At 43.7% G+C, this 19632-nt stretch overlaps 1 protein-coding gene across 1 annotated transcript in view; it reads right to left on the reverse strand.

The window, feature by feature from the left end:
• The window catches only part of LOC110535591 (ubiquitin-protein ligase E3C), a 40583-nt gene that overhangs the window by 15093 nt on the left and 5858 nt on the right, over positions 1-19632 (reverse strand). Inside the window, exons 10-19 of the mRNA XM_036935319.1 lie at positions 19464-19615; positions 18849-19039; positions 15000-15086; positions 14539-14702; positions 13534-13760; positions 11341-11445; positions 11004-11091; positions 6450-6547; positions 6001-6133; positions 4885-5132 (exon numbers count right to left, since the gene is read on the reverse strand). Of these exons, the coding sequence (XP_036791214.1) occupies positions 4885-5132; positions 6001-6133; positions 6450-6547; positions 11004-11091; positions 11341-11445; positions 13534-13760; positions 14539-14702; positions 15000-15086; positions 18849-19039; positions 19464-19615 (1493 nt within the window). The remainder of the gene's footprint in view (positions 1-4884; positions 5133-6000; positions 6134-6449; positions 6548-11003; positions 11092-11340; positions 11446-13533; positions 13761-14538; positions 14703-14999; positions 15087-18848; positions 19040-19463; positions 19616-19632) is intronic.

Consider the following 19632-nt stretch of genomic DNA (forward strand, 5'->3'; position numbering starts at 1 on the left):
CTCTCTTTAATAGCCCAACAAAAGAGTCTGGAAGAAGAGGGGCTCCGAAAACAGCAACCAGGCGGCACAGCATCTTAAAAGGGAAGTTCAGTATTTTACAACTTGGATGGTTCCTCACTCTGAAATCAGTCTATGGGCCACGAGGAACTGTAAGCCAAACACAGTCCAACTTTAGCAACATGAATATTGTTTTTTTCATGACCAAATCAACTAAATTATTTGGTTTTACGTTAACTTGAGGTGATTTGCCCTTTTTTTAGTGGACATTGCACGGTTGATTTTAGATGCCAGAGAGAACAGTGAGAGACCAGCAACCTTGCCTTAGAATCCAGATGCTAGAGAGATACAATACTGAAGGCTATGCGAATTCAATATGCTTTCATTCTCATTATATACTCATGTGGTCTGTAATGTTATGTGGTTTCTGTTTGTGGAGTCAACCTTTATACATGTCAGTTGGGAGGACAAGTTAGGAAGAGCGATAGCCCATATTGTGATGTCCAATCCCATTTCAGTGAGTACCCCAAACAGGCCCACTCCTGACGACAATACATTACCTCCACAACAATGGCAAGCCGGGAGGCCATTCATTAACTATATTAATCTCCTGTGTCCCATAGGCCCTGGCGTGAGTACCACGCATCTCAGCGCAGCAGTGATGCAATCCTAATCTATAACAGTTCCATCTTTCCTCCCGGTTCATCGCCAATAACAGCACTAAACAAATATCAATATACCACTCAAACGAGCACTCACAAGCCCGTATTTATGGAGAAAGAGAGAACTTTAGGTAGGGTTAATTGAAAGCCAAATTCTACATAATTTCCCCCACCTTTATTGCCTGAGCCATTAGCTGTAGTGAGGGGAGGGGGGAGCAGAGCGTGCTGCTAGCAGCTGACTGGCCATTTCAGAGTGGGACGAATACAGAGAGAGACCAGGCCTAGTCCCAAATGGCACCCTAAAGCCCTATGTAGTGCACTACTTTGACAAGGGCCCATATGACTGGTCAAAAGTAGTGCAGTATAAAAAGGGAATAGTGTGCTATTTAGGGCCAAAGCCCAGGAGGAGTTATGGTGCTCTGACGAGTGGACGGGACCATCTTGGAGAGAGAGAGAGAGGACTTTCAGATCAAAATGCTATTACCACATGCTTTGACCGCTTATTTATGTCCCTGACGGCGGGGGGCTGGCGCTGATTTAGCGCCCGGCCAAATGCAATCGCTCCACAAACAATGAGGAAAGAATCACCGGCTAATTGAAGGCCATATTGAGAGGGGGCCGGTTGTCATTAGGTCATTCTTCTCCCGTTGAGAATGAGATGACCCCTCTTCCAACTCTCACACACACACACACACACACTCTCTCACAGCATCTCGATAAACAATCAGCCAGCACATGCATTAAAGAACATTTAAAAACATTAGGCTCTAATAAATTGTGTCATCAGGGAGGGGAAAAGGGGGAAGGGAAAACAAAGCCATCAACAGATTGCACATGCTGTTGGGTAAATAAACCAAACTTATTCCATTCAAACTGGTCACATTCTTGGACATAAAATAATAATTATCAAGGACACCAAACACCTTTGTTAGATATGAAGTCAAGTTGAAATGCTAACAACCATAACATGTTATAATGAATCAGCCTTGTCCCAGTACTGTACCTCTGTTATTCAATGTTAGGGCAGCCTCATTGGTAGTGATCTCTGATCAAACCCAGATGATCTGCTGGTGTCCGGGGCATAGTGTGACCCTCAGAGAAGGACCACAAGAGGGCAGGCCAGAACCCCCTCTCTGAGGTACTGGAGCGCTGTGTTGCCGAGTACATTTCACATCTCATTAACTGATTAGACTTCATCAAACGTTGGTCGGTTTATCTACCTACCATCTACTTACACACATTGGTTGGTTTACCATCTAATTACAACATTAGAGGTGCTTGTTGTTTCTGTTAATGCTTGAAGATACCTGGTGATAATAACTACACCCTTGGGTGAGTCTTCCCTAATTTCTAAATTGGTGAGTTCCCGCTGCAAGTACTTTAGCATCTCATTCTTCCATTGTCTGTGACATTAGGCAGGTTCCCATTGACCCAGGTTTATTCCACAAATGCAATGTCGCAAACATTTGTAATGGAAACGGCAGATGCAGGAGAAATAAATGTTTATCCGTTCGCCTGAGTGGATTTTTCTTTTGTTCAACTTTATTGCGACAACTTATGGAAATTGTGTTTTTCAAACAGATTATTATTGCAGAAAAATGTTGAAGGTACGCGAGGCACGTGATGTTACCACATAACTATAAGCTCCACTCAACATTTAATTCTAAATGCACACTGCTTGCAATATCCATTTATTCAAAAATTAAAAATAAAAAAAAATGCTTTTGCAAGACAAGGATTGTCTTGACTTTCAAGAATGACTGAATTGCTTCACATTGCAATTTGAAGTTTCACCATCAAATTGGTTCAGAACTCTAGGCCAACGAGTGCAAGTTGCACCATGTCACAGACCGTGGCGATAAGTCGGCACACACATTTATTAGAATGGCCTAAATGGAAAATATTTTTTGTCCCTGACCCCAAAAAATATTGGTCGAAGATTCGACTGTTGTGTTCTGTTAAAACGTTTATTTTTCCATATATAATAGACACACCCTATGTTTGAATAGAATCAACTATATTTAGGCTACTGAACTTGTCTAATGCTTTAAGCACTGCGATTAAAAATAAAACAATATAGCCTAACCAGAAGAAGAAAAATAACTATTCCCAACCCTCCACTGCCCAGTGCTGTTGGTTTTCGCAGATTCTGTCTTTAAGCTCTTGAAGTTACTGGTAATAGGCTACATTAGCGGTCGGCAGCCCTTTCCATTTGGGGTGCCACGTTATCGTACCGTTTCTACTGATCTGCGTGCCAGTTTAATTTCATTTCAACAAGGTCTTCATATCTCAAAATCAATGTCATGTGGTTAATCAAAACTCGATCTAAATGAAAATGATACAAATCTAAACGTAACTTCTATTGCCATTGCCAATACGTAAAAATAGCCTACATAAAGCCAACAAATAAAAACATTGCAGTCTGCAGGTAGAAAATATCCTTATAAAAACAAATATCCCATAAATCACATCTTCAAGGAACTTGAGACATTGTATCAACTATTAAGTTGGTCAGCCTGAAGCTTGTGCTAGCAAACTTGAAACATTGTATGAAGTATTTTGGGTCCTCAAGAGTTTCCTGCGCCAGTGTGCTCCGGACACACATAGCTGTAGGCTATTTGCGCAAGGGATAAGAAGTAATCAGGTAGGCCTATTTTATGACGTTTCCACCTGACCAGAGCATGACACCCCCCCATGCTGAGTGGTTATCGAAAGGGAGAGTGCTGGAAAGATTTTTACAATAGGCTAGGTTGAGGAAATATTGTCATTCTCAATTAATGTAAAAACAGACTTTGTTAAATTACTGTTTAAGATGAATAAAACATTTCTTTTTATTAGAAGCTCCACAGTGATGGTGAGTTAAGACAATCAGAAATAGTATTAGATCCCCAAATGGGCACATTTCTAGGCCTACATTTGTGCGCTGGCCAGGTAGCCTAGGCCTACTTCTATGCATAATCAAGAGCGTGTCCTTAGTCAAGATTGACAGGAGCGCTTCAAACAAAAGAATGAATAAATTGACAACTCCTAAATGGAATTAAGGTTGTGCGCTCTGCAAACAACGTGTTCACTCCTACAATTACAACAGTAAGACTGTAACAATAATATACTGAATGCACTAACAAACGTAGAAAGGATTGGAATTAACAGTAAATGTACTACTGGTGATACTGGGGTGCCATCTCCGAGGCCTCAGCAATGGATTAGTTCAGTCACAGGCGTGAATCAGACAGGTCTCTCATGTGCCATCATTTCTTTCTATATATTTGCCACTGCTCGACTAAAAAATATCTTGGTCGACCAACAGCATATTGACCAAACAATGGACCAGTCGACTAAATGGGGTTAGCCCTACTACTATCCATGCTGGCTTTTGCAGGCTACCTGAGATATGGGGCGGCAGGTAGCCTAGTGGTTAGAGCGTTGGGCCAGTACATGAAAAGTTGCTAGATCGAATCCCTGAGCTGACAAGGTAAAAATCTGTCATTCTGCCCCTGAACAAGGCACTGTTCCTAGGCCGTCATTGTAAATAAAAATGTGTTCTTAACTGACTTCCCTAGTTATATGTTTTTATTTATCTTTTTTTTTTTATGAAACCAATAGGTGGGCCGGGCATACAGGCCATCGCCAGTTTATGGGAAAGGGAAAGTTAGTTGCACAGCTGAATACATTCAACTGAAATGTGTCTTCCGCATTTAACCCAACCCCTCTGAATCGGAGAGGTGGGGGGGGCCTGCCTTAATCGACGTCCACGTCATCGGGGAGCAGTTGTTGTTAGGGGTTAACTGCCTTGCTCAAGGGCAGAATGTCAATTTGCTTAAATGGATAATGGGGAATTTTTTTCTTCAGGTGAAACGTCATTATGTCCTGCTGTTTTTAGATAAGACAGCTCAATGGAAGCGCACTCATGGCAGGCAATCTACCTTCTTTTCAAACGTTCTAGATATCATCAAAGAGATCACTGGACAAGTTAATGGAACCTAGCTAGAGGCTCCACTTTACACTGTATTGACTACACAAGAACACTGACTTTTACAGAGACCTGGAAATAGACAGCTTTACCTTTCCCAGTGCAGCCTGGGTGGTCTAGCCCCCCAACAGCACACGTTTGCCCAGCGTCGGCATGGGTTCGAATCCGGCCCACTGCCTTTGTGAAACACTATCTTTCCATCGTCTCGCCTTGATCCAATAGAACACATAAAAATGTTTATATTGATAACGTTACCTTCCCCAGTATCCGTCCCAGGAAGTAGTAGTGTCTGGCGAAGGAGTCTCCCACCAGCATCTGGGCGGTGGGGCTGGGGTAGAGAAGGCCCTCGTTGGTGGTCTTGAAGAACCCCTGGTTGGGGTTGAAGCCCGACTTGAGCAGCTCGTTGAGGAATTCACGGAAGATGCCCCCTCCATCGATGCCCGCCTCGTCCAGGCCGTGGGCGTTGAGCAGGTGCACCCGGATACGTTTCTTCAGGTCCGCCTCTGGATACAGGGGACACGGGGGGAAATGAAGTTAATACAGAAAACATAGAAATATAATATATAGAAAAGGCCTGTTATATTTTACTTCCAGAAATGATGACAAAAATTATAAAAAAGTTTGATTCAATTCCCTTATTCTGACACCTCTTTTGAAAGATCAGAGTATTCTACTCAAAGTAGAAGCACAGTCTACATGGAAATATACATGCATGCAATGTTATGAACACTTACAATCTAGAAATCTACTGTATATGTAGGGATAAAACGGAAAATATATATTTCTTCTCCCATTTCCACATTGAGACATGATTTCTCTGACCTGAGGAATATTCAAATCAAAGCGTATCAAAAGAGGTCACGTTTCAGCATAATCAATGTGCGTTGGTAAATCAGAGCAGCTATAACATAGAGTCACATAAACAATATTGTTTTCAGCCCCTCCAAGGCAAGGTCTCCTACTACTCGCTTTAATCATATGGCCAAACGAGTGCTCTTTTAAATTCAAACACAAAAGAGGGGACTTACAATAACCGATTTCACGCTTTATGCGATCCGTCCGAATAATCACGATCACAATTATGCTTTCGTGAAATCCCACAGTTCCCGAGACCGATGCGAAAGCTAGCCTTCATTTCTAATGGGATCTGTAACCTCGACGACAAAATCTGGATTTTATGGACCACAAATATTAGAAACTGAGGCTGCGTCCCAAAATGTGCACTCGTTCACTACTTTATTATACCAGTAATTTCCATCCAAACGGAAGTGAACAAGTGCATACTTTGGGAGAAAGGAGAGACTATTGGGACGCAGCCCGAGACATTACCCTTCTAACCAAGCTGTATCCCTCCTCAGCCTAACCATGTACCGTTTTCTGGGGAGAGCTTGTCGTAGGCGTCCTCGTAGATGTAGTTCCGTCTGATGGTGACGTTGATCCCGTCCAGAAACGGCCCGTCTCCCTGGACGTCCCGCTTGTCCGCGTATATCAGTCTCTGGAAGATCTTCACCAGGGACAAGCAGGTTTAAATGACTACCTACAGCCAAGCCAGGTTTTATAGGACATCTATACTGACTACATGGACTATTTCTAATGGAGGTAGTAAATAAAGACGATAAAACAATGTAAACAAATGCTATGTGCTTGTTTTCTCTTCAATTGGTTTCTGAGAGGTAAAGTCTGCGAATTCTAGAATAACTAATATAGTGACACATTGATAAATGAGGTGAAAATTAAGTCAGTTGTACAGACTATTCCTCAAGGGTTTGGGTTTTATAACAAGTACATGGAGCAATATTCAGGGCTGAGATGTGGAGCACCTTGACTCGCTCCTCAAAGGGCACGACAAAGGGCAGCTCAGTCAGGATGGCCAAGTGTCTCTCCTCAGACACAGACAGCTGTGGAGGCTCCATCCCCACTAGAATAGAATAAAATAGAACATCCTTTATTTTTCCTCGTCTCCAACAACAATACAGTAGAGTCCTGCATCTGGTCGGATAACCACGGTTCCCCGCGGTTGACCCGCAACAAAAAAATTGAATCACCAGGCGGGTGAAATGAAAACATTCTTCCTACCCTCTGGGAGGCTCGCAGTTCAGAACAATTATATTGCGGTTCGAAAACGTTTCAAATTAAGATAAAAAGCCAGGAGCTTGTTGTGTTGAATTGTGTTGCAAATTCCATTACGTGAGCGGCGAGGCAGACATAGCCTAGGCTTAGGCTGCCAGCCATGCAGTGAGAGTGGAGCAGGGAACTGTCCATTATGTGTGGTGCTGAAACATGCCTAATTTGTCCACGTGCAGTGCTTATGTTCCCTTCTGCCACGCAACAATATGTTGAAAAGTTTATTTTCCCTGACTCCTAGCTCACACGAAAATGGCTAACAGGAGAATTGGAAAGAAAGATGGTGAAATACACCATTGTGTAATATGATGGTGAATGATGGTGAAATACACCATCGTGGAAACAGGTGCTGCGGAATTGAAATCCCCGGGTTGGAAGGATTTTGTAGTCATTGTGGACAGGGAGGACAACCACCCAGTAGATGGATACACAGCCTGCAAAAGTGCAAGTAGGTATTTGTTTAGATAATTCAGTTAATTATCAGTTAAAAATGACATTTTATTCAGGCTGTCGTTCATTTAGACCAGAGGTTCCTAAACTTTTTATAGTCCCGTACCCCTTCAAACATTCAACCTCCAGCTGCGTACCCCCTCTAGCACCAGGGTCAGCCACACACACTATACGATACATTTATTAAACATAAGAATGAGTGTGAGTTTTTGTCACAGCCCGGCTCGTGGGAAGTGACAAAGAGCTCTTATAGGACCAGGGCACAAATAATAATATTATAATAATCAGTTATTTTGCTCTTTATTTAACCATCTTACATATAAAACCTTATTTGTTCATCATCAATTGTGAATAACTCACCACAGGTTAATGAGAAGGGTGTGCTTGAAAGGATGCACATAACTCTGCAATGTTGGATTGTATTGGAGAGAATCGGTCTTAAATCAATTTCCACACACAGTCTGTGCCTGTATTTATTTTTCATGCTAGTGAAGGCCGAGAAGCCACTCTCACATAGGTACATGGTTGCAAAGGGCATCAGTGTCTTCACAGCGCGTTCTGCCAAGGCAGGATACTCTGAGCGCAGCCCAATCCAGAAATCTGGCAGTGGCTTCTGATTAAATTCAATTTTCACAGAACCGCTTGTTGCAATTCCGATGAGGCTCTCTTGTTCAGATATCGGTAGGTGGACTGGAGGCAGGACATGAAAGGGATAACAAATCCAGTTTGTGTCATCCGTTTTGGGAAAGTAACTGCGTAATTGCGCACCCAACTCACTCAGGTGCTTCACTATATCACATCTGACATATATCACATCTGACATTGTCCGTAAATTGAGTTAATTTGCACACAAAAAAATCATACAACGATGGAAAGACCTGTGTGTTGTCCTTGTCAATGCAGACAGAGAAGAGCTCCAACTTCTTAATCATAGCCTCAATTTTGTCCCGCACATTGAATATAGATGCGGAGAGCCCCTGTAATCCTAGATTCAGATCATTCAGGTGAGAAAAAACATCACCCAGATAGGCCAGTCGTGTGAGAAACTCGTCTGACCGCTTGCTTGATGACAAGTGAAAACTTATGGTCAGTAAAGAAAACGTTAAGCTTGTCTCTCAATTAAGAAAAACTTGTCAATAATTTGCCCCTTGATTACCAGAGCACTTCTGTATGTTGTAAAAGCGTTACATGGTCGCTGCCCACATCATTGCATAGTGCAGAAAATACACAAGAGTTCAGGGGCCTTGATTTAACAAAGTTAACCATTTTCACTGGAGTGTCCAAAACGTCTTTCAAGCTGTCAGGCATTCCCTTGGCAGCAAGAGCCTCTCGGTGGATGCTGCAGTGTACCCAAGTGGCGTCAGGAGCAACTGCTTGCATGCGGGTTACCACTCCACTATGTCTCCCTGTCATGGCTTTTGAGCCATCAGTACAGATACCAACATGAGCAGCAGATACTTTTGTCTACATACGGACCCTTAGTGGAATTCCCGTGAGAGAGTAACGGTTAATGTGTTTGGATGTTACTTATTTGACTAGGCTACCTGTATTTGACATTGTGTTGTTATTTCGCTGAACACTAGATGGTTTAATATTATTTTTGGCAGTGAAACAAGGCTACTCAGGTGAGAAAAAAACCTGTTGAAAGACTGTTTGAAAACATTTATACATATATTTAAATATATATCTATAAAAATAAAAGAATGTACCCCCGACAGCATTGCGCGTACGTACCAGTTTTTGACCATATGCAGGCCATATAAAATTTTAACCGGTGCGGCTGGTAAAAGTTTGAGTAGCCTACTAAATGTAGGCTATTTTTGCAGCCTATAGCCTATTAGATTCTGGGAATTGTTGATTTAAGTTTCAATTAAACTATTTATCTAAATATTGAATGTCATGGTATTGTTTTGTTATGTCGGCTATAGGCTTTCATTAGGTGAGTAGAAGGCTAGTTAGAAGGCTCTTTTTCAAAGAGATCTGAGTTGTCAATGTGCCGCATCGCATCGTGAAAATAAAAAGATAGGCCCTATCGTTCTTAATTTGTGGCATGGTTTCCTTTTATCCAAACGCTGAATAGACATGCAGACAAATTCATTCATGCGGGGAATACACTAATAGTTTACTACTCTGGAGTCATAAAAGCAACTAAAGAAATGTATGTTTTATCTGGCAGGTCACGAATCGGCTCTCAGAACAATTCTATGCAGGTGGGTCAGGTTGTGGAGAAAAATCTGTCCTGATGTCAGATATCGGGTGGGGCTCGGAATTGACTTGGCCGGCTCCAAAAAGCTGACCCGTGCATGACTCTACATACAACACAGTACAACGTTAGCTTAAACTGCTCTGTAACAGTCAATCTGTCCGTCTTCTACCCATCCATCTAGTTATTTATTCATTTATCCATCCATCTTCACTTCATGAATTAACCCATCTATCCACACTATCCTAGCATTCATCAATCTGATTCGCCATCTAGTTATCTATCCATCCATCCGGCTCTAATTCATCCATCTAATAAAAGCCCAATGTAGGGCTTCCTAAAAGCCCCATGTAGGGTTTCCATGACCACACAGTGTTCGGATAGATGCTGACCAGGCCGCACCGAGGTTTCTCTTTCCCACTACCAGAATCGAAACCCCACACTCTTGACCTGCATCTCCCTAATGACAAACACTGAACAGAAAAACCCAGACGCGTATTCATGGAGGGGGCCACACCCAGATCCTTCCATTTCTCCAGTTTCCCCCCATCCTGCATGCCTGCTAACCCTACTCCCTACCTGACTACAAACCTGCTAGGCCCCCTCTTTCCACCCAGCTGACTGATTACAGGCAGCCCATTAAAGAGTGCTCAATCTTGCCACAATTCCCCGTTCCTCACTAACACACTTTCAATTAACGCAACTGTGAACTGCCCGTCCAACATGCCCGGACATTTCCATTAAGTGGACGTTTGTTTTGTATTAAACTCGTCATTCGGAACCGTTTAGAACCAAAAACTGTCACAAAAGAAAAGTTAAACCGCCATTCTCCACCCCTTCATTGTCTCCCTTGGAGCTCAATTCTTCTGCTCAATTAGTCAATCCCATCTGCATTTCGCCCATCAGGTTTCCATCTTTGAGGAGAAATATGGCCCGGAGTGGTCAATACGTTGGCCATTCATCACCCGAGGGGCCTGTCCATTTAAGGAAATGAAGAAAGGGCAGACGAATATACAACCAGATGTGGCTGCGCTCATCAGGACTCTCAGGCTAATTGAATTGATCCAGGTATCGGGGCTGGCTGGAGTGGCATTAGGCAGATCATACACGCATTGTTTCTGTTTGTTTTCACACCAGGTCTCTCTGCCGGAGACCCGCGATGCAGCTCTAAATTAAAGGGCATAAGAGCCTGGTTGTCTCTCTCGACCCATTGCCCTCCCTGGCACTTCGCTGAGGCATTTTGGAGTGACTCGAAGGAAAACAACAAACCTGAGGTTACAGCGGAGCTGACCTAAGCGCTTCATTTACCAGAGGTCACACAGTGTTCCCTGTACCCCAATTAGGGTGTTTCACTGTACTTCTAAAAAGCTGTGACAACCATCAGTGGTTGGTTAATGCCAAAGACACGTATTACTAAGACAGGGAACTGTTCATGTTTCCCATAGGAAAACATGACACACTCCCCCCCCCCCCCCATGCGAACACCAGCTGGATATGCACAGTTATATACCAGATAGCTAGGATGCACAGGGTTTCCCACCGTCATTGTTAATGCATAACAGGAACTACTTTTTGGGGCTACTATATTGCATCGTACCATCCAGTGTGGACTGCAGGGGCCCGATGCGTCCCATCCTCCGCGTCCTCCACACGTGTCTGGCTGACGGGACGTACAACTGGGTCACCTGGAGGGGGACGAGCACGGCTCCAGTCAGCAGGACCACACTAACAACATCCTACATAGGGCATAACGTGGACCCGACACATGGCCTGACAGTATGCCACAGGGACTATGTATGGTCACTTCCCAGTATTTTTGTATTGCATGTATTATAAATGTATTGTTTCAGTGTATTTTGTATGCTGACCTCACAAAATGAATGTCCATGTAATTGGACATAAAAATTGGACGTAATGGCCGAGAGCACGGTTACCTTATCTGCTCGGATGTTGACCTCTTCAGCCAGCCAATGGCCTGCTGGACAGAATGGTCGTCTGATGTCACGAGCCTTCACCATCTTTACCAAGTTAGTGATGACCTGCAAAATAAATAGCAATAAACAACAAATAAAAGTGAGAGTTGTTGGGATATTTATTCCTGTCCAGTACGTCAATAACAAAAAAAATGTAATCTTGTACTGTCCTGTCCTAAAAACAGGTTCCTGTACTGTCCTGTGAAAAACATAGATTTGTTGCCTCCTATCCCATGTCTTACTGTGTGCAGTGTTGGGATATGAATGTTAGACAGAAGTTGATAAGTACTCCACTGTAAAGACTGAACTTGTCACGTCTATATTGATCCTTTCCATAATCTCACTCCACAGTCATTACCGGCACTAGCTAAGAGGAGTAGTCAGACACGTAATTACCTTGAAACAACTGAACACAATAAGCAGGCAACACCGTTTGAATGGAAATGTTGTTGTTTTTTTTAAACGCACAACCTTTTCATGCGGGACTCGATCAATCTCGCGATCAGCGACGACTGGAGTCGGTATTCTCAGTAATAATGGGGAGTGCAAAACACTGTTCGTGGCGCGGACGATGGGCTCGGAGACTTAGCCCCTTACTCCGAGGAATGAATAAGCATTCCTTAATTAGCCCATCGGGTTAAGTGCACACCTTAATGGGCCTTCCTCAAACTCCACCATGACATCCCTCTCCAAACATAGCCAAGAAGAGAAGGTCCATTAGCAATATTAATACAAGCTTAGTTGATCATTTTCATTAAATTAACTTCTTTCAATTATATAGATAGCTCGACAATGGGGGTGATAAAAGATGGTCGAGGGACGGCTGATGACTCGAACCAAACATTAGCGTGTTAGGGGGTCAGCGGCGTTAAAGCGACTGTAAATCCAGCCCCGTTCAATTTGGAAAATGCCTTTCCTCTGCTCTCCCACTTCTTTAATGGGTCGTTTTAGCTGACGTGTTCGCGCTCCTCGGTCTGTTATGAAATTCCTGCCGCATTTGTACACGGCCAACACCTCGGCTGAAAGAAAGCATCGCTCACCTTCGAGGTCCTCTCTCAAATTCAAAGCCAGGAACGAAGTCGCTTAATTACCGTTTCAGGGAAAGAGAGAGGAGGAGGGAGAGGGGGAGGATAGAGTGAGGGAGAGAGGTAAAGTTGAGAGAGAGAGAGGCCTGACGAGTGGCGAATTAACCTCATGTTGTTATCTGCCTCATTTCCTTTCAGTAAACAGACAATGAATGTCCTCATTCAACCCCCTTTGCTCTTCCTGGTGTGAATTTAGCCATGCATGCTCTGTTGCTGATCGACACATTTTTGTAAAAGCTATTTTGAGAAACCAAAGTCAAAATAAGACATTTTAAAGGCACAGTGCAGTCAAAAACATGGTTTTTCTATGTTCATATATATTTCCACACTATGAAGTTGGAAAAATATTGTGAAAATTATGATAATGCCCTTTTAGTGTAAGACCAGTTTGAAAAGACCAACTTAAACTTCAGCCTGTTTTAGTGGGATGGTGTTTTGGCTTTCCATGGTGATGTCACTATGCTGTAAATTAGTTAATAGACCAATAAGAGAGTTCCAAACCTCTCTGCCAATAACAGCTATTTTTCAGTTTTCCCATCCCCACTCTAACCACTTCCAGACAGTCCTAACAAAAGTCTTGCTTGAGAAATAGCTCTTTGCTAAGAAGCCATTTTTGCTTCTTTTTGACCATTAAGTAAGGTACTTTATTGTTACCCAGAAATTATGTGATAGTGTAATAACGGCTGCATTGTGCTTTTAAAAAGAGGGCATTCAAAAGGACACTGAATACACTAGCATGTAACCATTTTCCAAATCCGTTACAAGAGTAAGGACTCAAGCCAGTTGGGAGGCATCTAAATGTTGGATTATGAAACAAGTTTTCTGAATTAGGTTTGTAAACATAGGACCGTATCAAAACCCTCAATTAGATGTGGAGCCACTGCCTGGGTCGCATTCACTAGGAGTGAAACGGAAGCAAATGGGTCAAAAAGGGAGGGACTACCTGAACTTTGTTCAATAAGAAAGCTTGTATGCGTTTCCCATTGCAAAATGTTTTGCTACAGTGAGACTAATGAATATGACCCCGAATATGACCCTGACCATGCCAGGGCGATGGGTGGCCATTCACCTTGAAGAGCTGGACCCAACGTTTCTGCTCGGCCTGGATGCGCTGCTGCACCTCTGTGTTTGTCTTGACCCCCACGCTGCGGAAGGCGGCCATGTACTCCTCACGGTGCTCCGTCTTGGTCTCTGGGTAGGCCAGCTTGATAATGCCCAGACAAGCGTCTCTTAGTAATCGAGACAGGGTGACCAGCTCGGACAATGTGAACGGCATCATGGACGTATTGCTGTGGCCTGAAAATGGGTGGACAGGAGGAATGGACGGTTGTTCACTGAATATTACACACATTTGTGAGACTATCCATCTGGATAAAAAATATACTGAGTGTAAAAAAATAAAAATCCATGATATAGGTTCAACCTGCGTTCACCTGGTCAGTCTATGATCCCTTATCAATGTCACCTCTTAAATTCACTTCAAATCAGAATAGATGAAAGGGAGGAGACAGGTTCAAGTATTTTTCAGCCTTGAGACAATTGAGGCATGGATTGTGTATGTGTGCCATTTGGAGGATGAATGGGCAAGACGAGATTTGAAGTTTCTTTGAACAGGGTATGGTAGCAGGTGCCAAGCGCACCAATTCGTGTCAAGAACTGCAATGCTGCTGGGTTTTTCACACTCAACAGTTTCCCAAGTGTATCAAGAATGGTGCACTACCCAAAGGACATCCAGCCACCTTGACACAAATGTGGGAAGCATTGGCGTCAACATGGGCCAGCATCCCTGTGGAACGCTTTGGACACCTTGTAGAGTCCAGGCCCTGACGAATTGAGGCCTTTCTGAGGGCAAAAAGGGGGTGCAACTCAATATTAGGAAGTTGTCCTTCATGATTTCAACACTCAGTGTACATGTGTAGAAGTCTTTAAATTCAAAGTAAAATACAATGTCAGCTGCACCCTGATTCAAAACAAGAGGCAGGTGATTTTGAGACTCGGTCTGCGTCCAAAATGGCACCCTATGGGCCCTGGTCAAAAGTAGTGCATAGGGAATAGAACAGAGGGAGTGGCCTACCATGACCTTCCATGGGGTAGCCAAAGAACTCGCTGTCGTGCACAGAGATGAGCGAGTGACTGAAGAGGGAACTGAAGAGATAGAAGAGGGGAATGATGCGATTGGAGTCTTCCAGAGACATGGGAGACCCCCGGGAGATGACCTGCAGCAGCGGAACCATGGACCTGGGGGGGGGGGGGGGGGAAGAAAAAGAGAGACTCGCTATATTTACCTGGGAATTTATGCCAACGGGGCACATTGAATTGGCTTACATTCGCCGACAGCCCACAAGGTCTGTCACTGTGTTCGGGGCTGCATATATCAAGAGTCTCAAAGCAGGAGTTCAGATTTAGGATCAGTTTGGCCTTTTAGATCACAGTGAATAAGATGACACGGACAGGGGTGGACCTGATCCAAGATCAGCACTCCTAAACCGAGACGCTTGATACATACAGCCCCTGACCGACATTCAATCAACTCACCCTGTAATCATTTTGGTAGTCATGGACTGTATCAGGTGCCAGAGATGTCTCAGGAAACGTGCGTTGAACGCTAAACTGTACAGAAGCCTGGAGGGGACAAAATAAAAAAAGACAGGCCTAAAAAGATACATATGTCAAAAGGGTTGACAATGTACTCGTCTGTCTGTAAACATATAAATCGCTCTGCCTCGATGCCCTCCAAGGCGGAGATCGTCAACATTGACCAATTAACTAGAGGACACAAATAAAGATGGAAAAAATACTAGTAAAAGCTGTTGAACCGCAGCATCCCCCAGGAATCTTCCTACTTGGCCCTTTCTCTCCTCCTTCATTCTCCGCTCTCCCTTTTCCGTGACGAAAAAAGATTAAACGACCCATTAAGCTTTATTTAGACAAGGCACCTTCCATTAGTAAACTAGTTGCTGGCGAGGAGGAGCTCGGCCCTGGGTCATAAACAGGCCCTCTGGCTTCCTGCAGGAGCCCCATTTAACTTAATGGCAACGATGGGGACAATAGAGGAGAGGGGATGGGGGGGGCATAGCCCTCACAATGACCTCGGCGCGCCAGCACGCTTCCACACTCTCCCTAAATTACATGAACACAGGGGAGGGAGGGAGGGGGTGGGTGAGCCACTGGCTGCATCACGATGGCAACCTATTCCCTATAGTGCCCTGGTCAAAAGTAGTGCACTATGTAGGGAATAGGGTGCCATTTGGAACGCTCCACTGGGCCCTCATCCCGACACGCCGGCCGGCCGGCCTAACTAACGGCCCATAGCACCAGAGTGTGAAGGTGCTCGATTGTGTGTGTGTTTCTTTAACACCGAGGGTTAACAACAGGTAACGCCAATGCAGTAATTCAGCTTAAAACAAAATATAAGCCCCTTGCTTATAAATGGGCCTCTGTCAAATGGGATAGGGTATTGTCACCTATAAGGAAGCCTGTTAAGGGCAGGAAATCTCCTTCTATTCACATGTTGAGAGGTAAAGGTTGATGTAATGCATTGATGTTAATCACCTCTTTTTAATCCTAAACAACTAGCAAAATACAACCAAAAAAAAAAACATAAACCCTATTAAAATGTGGAACAAATACTTTTTTTTAAAGAAGTAACAAAACAAGAGACGATGCAAAACAAGTGTCTGTAACTCATGAAAGAGAAAACAAAACAGAGAGATATGGTTTTAAAGCTGATCTTGTAAAAAAAAAAACTTGACAGAACAGAGAGGGGGAATGGGAAGTGGATGGAATCTCACATAAATAAACTAATGTTGGTGTCGGCCTCCAATCTCTAGGAGTGCATCCAAATTCCCTATATAGTGCACTACTTTTGACCAGGGCCCATAGGGCTCTGGTCAAAAGTCGTGTACTATATAGGGAATAGGGTGTCATTTAGGAAATGTTCACCATTGAGCAGCAGAGATTATTTGAAAGGCTGAAAAATGTAAATGATCCTTCTGGGGGGGGGGGGGGTAAAACAAGTGACAACTCTCTATATGTTTGATAAATTGTTTCTGCCAAGGCCCCCCATCCGTCAGTACAAAAGAGGACGGGAGCCGGGTATAGCATAGTGCTCTGGGCCTTTACAGTGTGCGGCCGGGTGTTTGATTGAAATGGGCAACAGAGCAATAAAATGCTGACTGACAGCCTGATATACGGCCTGCCAGAAACCAAAGCTCCATTTCAATCAGGAAATGAAGGCACTAGTAAATACAATCACAGGCATCAAAAAGGGTTGTGTGTGTGTGTGTGTGTGTGTGTGTGTGTGTGTGTCCATAAAAATGACCTTGATGGCCAAAACAGATTATTTTATGTAGACATAATGAAAGAATTTACGTATGCTCGCAGAAATAGAGAAAACTAGGCAAAATAAAAGGGAAAGGGCTCGATTCAATCTGAACCACTGAAGAGCTGCGCTACAGCGCGATAGCACTGTAATGTTCCTGCTTTAGAGGAGATTGCATTCACGGTAAACGCTGCATATGTCAGCTCAATCGAAAATGACCTTAAATAGTAATTTGATAATAACTTGCTTTATTTATGTTAAACTAGCTTAATTCATAAGGGCCTGCGAGTTAGTGCCAGTGGTAGAAAGAGTGTGTTCTCATTGCCCAAGCGTCATTATCTCATGTCAACTCCACAATCACATCAAGCGCTCAAAAACTAATTAAGGACAGAGGCTTGCTAGCACTTACAGTTGTCAGTGAAGATCAGTTGGGGACAGCGAGCCACCTCAGGCCGAGGCTAAGTAACATATCAGTGAAATTACAACAAATACCAAACATTAATCAATTCACTTGAAATTATACCCATTTGGCCTCCCAACAACAAAGACAAAGAGTATAGCAACCAAAACGGTTTGAATTATTTATTTATTTTAATCTTAAATCGCATGATTAAATCTGAAGTAAAAGATCTTACTGAAAATACAGGGCCTACATATTAGAGCTCTAATAAGAAGAAGGAAGCAAAGAAAAATATACAGATTTATCCGAGGCATTGCGCTGGGCTGGCCGTCGGGCACGAGGTGGGAGACGGGAGGGCCGGGCTAGGCAGACAAGCTCTTTTTTTTTAAACGCAGTAAATCTGGCCCGGGATGCAATTTGCTCCCTTTAGCCTCTTGTAAAGGTATCCCATCCACTTCGCCACTAATTAATCTTCCTCAGTGAGCTAATTATTTTGTACAGATATCCGATAATGATGGAGGACAAGAGGTAAAATTTATGGTAGAAGCAGTTGGACGAAAGGAAGCTGTAAAAATGAGAGAAAATACTTAGGGAGGATTCTAGGCCTTTTCCAACAACTGATTTGGTAAGCAAATCGATGCATCTTCTCTAGTATCGTTTTTGAGAGACATTTGGGTTCTAAAGGTTAGCTTGAATGTTGCCTGAATCAAGTCTAGCATGAGATGAGACAGGATTGTATTCCTTAGTGCACACCATTCCTAACCGTCACAAACATGTATGCAACTTAAAACGTTTCGCAACGAAGATGAGGGTTTCTTATCGGACAAATTCAGCTAGACATTCCTCCCGTTCCAGCCTGTTTGCTTTCGTTTGGTTTCTAGTGAATACGACCCAGGTAACTCTCCATCCCTAAACAATAGCCACATTCTTTGTTGCCCACCCTGTAAAAGGTGAGAACAACGCATCAGTAATGATAACACGCTCGCTCTCTCATCCCCACAGTACAGACAGGTAGTGTCTTCCATTGGCTCTACTAACTATTAACCAGAGGAGTTGACAGAGACCCTCAGTGTGTGCCATAAAGCCCAGGGAAGACCCCCCCCCCCGTCTCACATCCACATCCTGCCCTTATGCAATCAACCCAATCAGCCAGACCAGGGCTAATTACCCTAATCAAGGAGTGACAGCTTCAGAGCTTCCCTGACATCCTAGTACTTCCTCCACCGGTTGTAAACGCCACTAGGGTGAAGACGACAGATAATGGCTGTGCTTCTTCATCGCTATTCACATTAGTTGCTTACAACTTTAAAATAAATGCTGATTCGGAACAACCACTTTCATGATGTCAAAAAAATATTTTTTTTAAAAAGGCTTCACATCAAGTTCCTGCAAAATGACTTAAAAGGCTAAATATTCATTAAAATTCTAGAGAAAGAAAGGTTTTTGAAACAACTAAATGAAAGGATTCAAATAAAACAAAAGTGGTTAAACTAGCACCGTAGATACATGTGAAACACCAAGGTGTGGCACCCTATTCCCTTTGTAGTGCACTACTTTTGACCAAGGCCTGTAGGGCTCTGGTCAAAAGGAGTGCACTATATAGGGAAAATGGTGCCATTTGGGGATGCATTCAATGTAACTAGATCCGATGCAGAACACTGACCTGACTTTAGGCACCATCATGCGGTGCTGCACCATGAGAGTGTGGCAAATGGAGGCCATCATGGTGAAGACCTCTTCGCTGGCAGAGTCCCTCCACACCAGGTTGAGCAGCGCGTTGGTCTGCTGCTTGGTGTCCAGTTTGTGGACGCACTCCTCCGTGATCAGCTGCACCGATATCCGATAACCGTCGTGCTGGAACGAACGAGAACACACAGAATAGGTGTGAGTGAGATGTTCCAGTAAGTATAGCAGAGCCTGTATTCATAAAGCCTCAGTAGGATCTAGGATCAGTTCTGCCATTTAGATCATAATGGAGCAAATCGTTTGGCCAGGGGCAGACCTGATTCCAAATCAGCCCACCTACTCTGAGACGCTTTATGAATACGGGCCCCGGTGTTTATAATGAGGTGCCTAAAGGCAGTGCGGATAAGGCTGTGGTCTGCTACTCGTGTGTTACACCTGTATTCAGATGTTAGCCGTTTTCATTTGAGAGTGTTGGCTGTGAAGTAAAAGGGCATTTTCTGAACTATATGCGTTACCTGAAACCTGCAGAGTCCTATCCCTGGATTTCGCTCTGTTACCTGTAGTGACACATTAATGGTAGCTAGCTAGCTACCTGTGTGGACGGAGCCTGGATGTCAGTGTCCTCCTCGTCCTCAGAGTCACTGATGACCTCCGGCCTGCTGGTGCTCTCTGACACGGGAAGGAGAGGTAGGAGGGTCTGCAGAGCACGCAGGTATAGCTGGAGGCCCTCCTCTGATAGGGAACCTGCACACATACACACA

Source organism: Oncorhynchus mykiss, chromosome 11 (assembly GCF_013265735.2).
Source record: "Oncorhynchus mykiss isolate Arlee chromosome 11, USDA_OmykA_1.1, whole genome shotgun sequence".
NCBI lineage: Eukaryota > Metazoa > Chordata > Actinopteri > Salmoniformes > Salmonidae > Oncorhynchus > Oncorhynchus mykiss.